The 5,669-nt window shown below is 27.8% G+C and overlaps 1 protein-coding gene across 1 annotated transcript; it reads right to left on the bottom strand.

The window, feature by feature from the left end:
- Nucleotides 1-356: 356 nt before the first annotated feature.
- Nucleotides 357-3,442, bottom strand: LOC121994009 (alpha-humulene synthase-like). Its single transcript, XM_042548207.1, has 7 exons — nt 3,295-3,442; nt 2,864-3,107; nt 2,322-2,694; nt 1,909-2,127; nt 1,196-1,331; nt 858-1,106; nt 357-771 (listed from the first exon to the last, which is right to left on the bottom strand). The coding sequence occupies exons 1-6, from the start codon at nt 3,421-3,423 to the stop codon at nt 951-953; spliced, it is 1,257 nt and encodes a 418-aa protein (XP_042404141.1). The 5' UTR covers nt 3,424-3,442; the 3' UTR covers nt 357-771; nt 858-950.
- Between the last annotated feature and the right edge of the window lie 2,227 nt (nt 3,443-5,669).

The raw sequence follows: 5,669 nt of genomic DNA, 5'->3' as shown, positions 1-5,669 counted from the left end.
TGGATATCAAGAAGGATATTTTAGAAAACCAAATACCTTATTGTCATTCAATAAAATTAGATTTAATTTCTATCATTTTCCAAAGTTATTTGGTCACAAATAACTTCTCTTTTTTTTTTACTCTCAACTCTTCCATTTCCAAACCAAAATATACAAATTATATCAACTGAACGATATATAAATACTACATAAATTTAAGTCTAGCTCTCTAAATAATTCTTGATTTTTAGATTGCAATAAAATAAAATGATTATAGACTATGATAATCAAGCACTTAATTATTTTATTTAATACAATGTTACATGCATGTTACAATATACGCCTTATACTTAAGGCATTCCAGTACTTCAATAACATACTATAAATCATCCAAACTCGATTTTCACTTTATTCAAATGTAGATTAAATGGCCTTAAATTGTGATTGGTCCGGCCTTTGATTATCGTCACTGGCTAGGATTTGTAGGGTGTGACGCTCTTAAATAAGAACAGATTCAACCAACAATATATTGACATTATCTTTCGTTGTAGTTTTGGAATAGGTGTATGTGTCAATGTACTTGTAAAATTCTTCTATTACTCTTGAAAAGTTTACTATTTTTTCAATTAAAAGTCGAGGTACTTGTATTGGATTGAGGCATTCTTTGTTGTGATCCTTCCATGCATCCTCCACCATCGCCATAAGATTCTTATAAGCCTCTTTTTTATCTGTGGTAAACTCTTTCATATAACATTCTACAGTTGAAGCTGCATGTCCTCTTTGTTGCTCAAGCTGCAAAATTCCAAAAGAAAATCATATATATATATATATATATATATGAACATCCACCAAATAAATTAATTATCTGAAATAATCACCTCATGTGAAGTTACATCATCCATGAGTCTACCAATCATAGAGCTGGCTTTAATGATTTTGGGGAAGCTAGCAACCCACTCAAATATCTCCTTTTATGCCACCTGATCCATGCCTACATAAGATGCACATATAAGGAAACGATATGCAGCGGTGACTAGTGAGTTACTTAGATGCTCCTCTAGTGGGGGCACATATTTTTCAATGCCCCATTTGGCTTCTATGAAGTAAGACCTTGATAAAGCTTTTATCTATATAAAAGGAAATGATAAACTTAATCAGTTTATATTTGACAAGTTAAAAGAGACATTAATCATTTTTACAATGTACTTAAATATACCTCATCTTGGAGAAATGATATGCGGTATTTCTCATCACTTTCTAGTTCATTTTCAAATTCCTTGAAAGTCCTTAGTAACTTGAGATAGAAATCCTTTAAGTATTCTGGTACTTCATCAATGGCTTGAGGTTCCCACCTGAAATGAGAAAACTTAACATTGCATAATTGACTAACTATATTGTGACGATATCTTAAAGCTTTATAAAGAATATCAAAATTAGTTTGAAATAAATTAGAAATAATAACTATATACTTATTTAATGTTATATTGTTACATGTTTGTTGTTGATATCTAAACTTTAGATAATGATCAAAATATTAGTTGACTTACAGGTATTTTAAAGTTGTTTTGACAAGACAGAAGATGTGTTCATATCTCCTTTAATTGAGAAATAAAGTAGGTGCTAATGTGTTTTTTTAATCAGAAGTAGTCTTCATTGTTTTTTATTTTAAAGGAATATCAAGAATGCATTTTGCTATTTGTTATAATAACTTACAATATTTAGCTCATAATTTTTTTTTCCTTTTCTTATGTTTTTAATTATTCTTTTATAATTAGATCAGTAATTTATCATTTTATAACTTTTAGTTTTTTGTTGATTTTGAGTTGAATTTATTTTTTCTATGATTCTTTATCATCTATGTAGACTACTCAACTAATTGCGATATTAAGCAAAATAGAAATGTAGCAAAGTAATGAATACAATAGGTACCTTTGAATTGCCTCAGTTAATAATTGGCTCTCTTGCAGTGTGCTATAATTATCATATATGTCATCCAAAAGTGACAAGAATGAAATAACCTTGGTACAAATTAATCTTGCACGAGAATAGTGAGGCTCAAAGTGCACAGTATGCATCCAATAATAACATTCCACAATTCGATCACGGGCAAAGTTTAGTGATTTAGCAAGTGCTAGATCATTCCACCATCTTCAAAAGATAGATAAGGCAATTAGTTTAAACCACAATAAAATATTTATTTAGACAAATAAATCATGTGAATTACTATAATATGTGAGTTTGAAATCATTTATTCAACTTCTTTGGCACTCACACAATTAATTCATGTAAAAAGATTTAAGTACTCTAATATTTCTTTATAAAAGAAACTTCAATGTACTTACATTGACATTTCCTTTAGTTCCTCTTGATGAAGAGATTGTAGTAGATTAAAATCCAACTTTGCAAACTCTAATATTGCATCATTTCGCCTTTCCTCCTCTTGATAAATAGGGATATATTTTCTTGCCAAGAGCCGTTTATTTCTCCGGCATAGTGGTGTTTCAAGGAAAAGAGACACCAATATCACTAAAGGCTGTTTAAGTTCGTCCAACAATGACACAAGTTTATTCTTTGTAAACAATATGGCTTCATCAAGTATATACTCCCCGTGTATCCTAAGGTAAGCTACATTGTATAAGCTTAATAATCCCTTCACATCTTCATTCAAGGTTGACATGAAGTTTCCTTCCTCATCCTTGAACTTGTTAAAAACATCTACAATAGTGAGAAAATACTAATAATTATCTCACAACAAATCAAATAGTACATTGTAATATAGACCAAACTATTTGATTAGTTTTTTTTCATGAGCTTGTATTAGGATAATATATATATATATATACATATAGTGTAATAATTTTTGTTTATTTATATTGTTAACTACCTGGAGGCACATAGAAACCATGTTGCCTAAGTAATCGAAACCATAGAGAAGTTTCATAAAGTTCATAGTTCTTAGCATCATGCTTAGAAATTAAACTCAGCGCCGCATCTATTTCTTTCTCAAAGTGATAATCCAATCCGAGCAACTGAATTGCATCAATCAAATTCATAATTTGCAATATGTCACTGGTTTCTCGAAACAAGTTCTTTATTTGCTCCTTTAGCTCTTCCGCTCTAACCGACACCTACATCATGAAACATGAAACATGAAATTCAACAACTATATATATTACCTTTAAATAACTAAAACAAATAATTCAATGCTTTTCAATTTCCTTTAAGACGATTATATATTTTATGAATAGGTGTTTATTAATGAAAAAATTTGAGTGAGAAATAATGATTAAATGTGGAGAGAAGTAAATAAAATACCTCTGTGAGAGCAGGAGAAGAAGTGTGGTGGATGAAATAATCGCCCCAAATAGTCGGATGATATTTTGATGTTTTACGAATTACTATATCTTCATTGCTAGTAACCGGGGTGGTTGATTGCTTCTCCATCTTAATTAGAAACTTAGGAAGATCAACTGATCAAGAGGTTTGTGGCTGATGCATAGCTTTCTCTTGCTATTTATAAGCTTACTTAATGCACGTGGAAAATTTTTTAAAGCTGGTGCAAGAGCTATTTAATTAATTAATTAATTGCTTTATAAGTTAAATTCTTTGACGATTTACCCATATAAAAAATATTATATTTCATATATAGACGGATTGGACACAGCAAATGACATAATAAACTGGCCGGATTGAGTTAATGATACATTTATAATGAAAACGGCATAATAAAAATGATCAATGGCTATGGTTATAATGCATGATCCATATTCACATAAATAAATATTAAATAATCTATACGGTGTCCAGTTGATTATAGGGTTATAGATTTACTATAATGAGACAAAGATCCATTTTTTATCGATATATGTTCTTGGAAAAAAAATTCCTCCCATTCGTTAACTATTTGACGGTCGGCTATAAATTTATCATGTGATTTACTTGTCTTTATATAATCTAGAGATAAACTGTGAGAGATGTTTGAGATGAAGATAAGCACTTTCTTTATTATGATAAATAAACATTAAATGGGTTGTTCCTTCTACAGGAATGAAGTCCTTTGAAGCCCTAACTTTAATTAATGAAATTGTTCCTTCTACAGGAATGAAGTCCTTTGGAGCCCTAACTTTAATTAATGAAATATTTTTCTAAATGTTTTTTCTATGCATATGATATCATAATCATTTGTTAAACATTAGTGTGACGCATGTGGGAGAGCTATTTAATTAATTATTTAAGTTGGTACCTTTTTCATAAATGTCTTTTTAAGAATTTATAATATTAGAACCATTTGTTAATAATTGTCGGGATGCCTGTGTGAGGGTTTTTTTTTTTTAAGAGAAATGTGTGAGAACTATTTAATTAATCAAGTATTTAAGTTATTGTTTTGTCATGAAGGAGCAAAGAAGTTAATCGTTCAAATATTTATGTGATCACTTGTTTTTATTAGAATCTTCGATAGTGATTATTATGATATATCTCCTCCTTAAGATAGTTTGAACATGAAAATATTATATTCATAAAATACCATTAGACTCGAGAAAAAAAATTAACATAATGCAAATGACAGATTGACATAATAAAACTTGATATATATATATGCGTGTGGTTATTTTAATAAATTTTAAGATCAATTTTCAACTAATAAAAAATACCTTATTAGATGTCTAATTTTTTCATACAAAGAATCATTGTGATAGGATAAAATACTTTCTATAATTTATCTATCTATACCTAACTAGACGATATACTAAACTATCTCAGATGAATATTATCACTATTTGCTCCAATAAAATGCATTTACAATATTAAATATACGATGATAATTTTTTTAAAGCACGTAAGGATATTAAATTGTTTATATTATGATTTTTGTAAATTAAATTTAATTTATTTACTCCCTAAATATTTTAAATGCAAAATATCACTAGATTTAAGCAGTTACAACATTCGTCAAATAATATTAGAACTAAGTGTTCCTCGTAGCCATCTATATCGAGTAGGTAATGCCTATTTATATTTTAAAAAATTATTTTTTAAAAAAATTGGTATATAAAAAACTTTAATTATTGTTGCTGATATTAAATATGTGATATGTTTAATTTGATAAATACAAAGAGGTTGATTTGTTGTTTGTAATAGATAAAATTAACTATAGGTTTCTAAATTAATTATTATATTTAATATTTTCTAATACATGTTCTCTTTTTTCTAAGATCATCTGCCAAGTAATATTATTCAAACAACTATTTTTTATTTAGAAATTGAATTGAATAATCTTAATTATTTCTTTTAAAAATTAATTGAATAAGCTTATAATGTCATAATACTAGAGGGAAGGACAGTAATTATCCTACTACTGATGAGAAGGTAGAATTGAGGAGAATATAAGTGAAGAACATAACATGGAGAAAATAAAGAGAAGATTTGCCAAAAAAAAAAAGGAAAAAAAATCTTAATATATAAAAGTCATTTCCTATATTATATAGAAAGAAAAGAAATCCTTTCATAAAAATAAATTTTTTAATAGAAATCTAAATTAATAAAATATGACACTAAATATTTAAATTATCCCAAATACCATAAAAAATGAAAATGACTAAAAATAGCAAAAAAAACAAAATCCTCAGAAACTCTAAAAAGGGCCTAAACGTTACTTTTTAGACTCGAAATTTAACGGTTATGAGTTCCAC

The sequence above is a fragment of the Zingiber officinale genome, chromosome 6A (genome assembly GCF_018446385.1).
Source record: "Zingiber officinale cultivar Zhangliang chromosome 6A, Zo_v1.1, whole genome shotgun sequence".
Lineage (NCBI taxonomy): Eukaryota > Viridiplantae > Streptophyta > Magnoliopsida > Zingiberales > Zingiberaceae > Zingiber > Zingiber officinale.
This window is presented reverse-complemented; position numbering and strand designations above follow the sequence as displayed.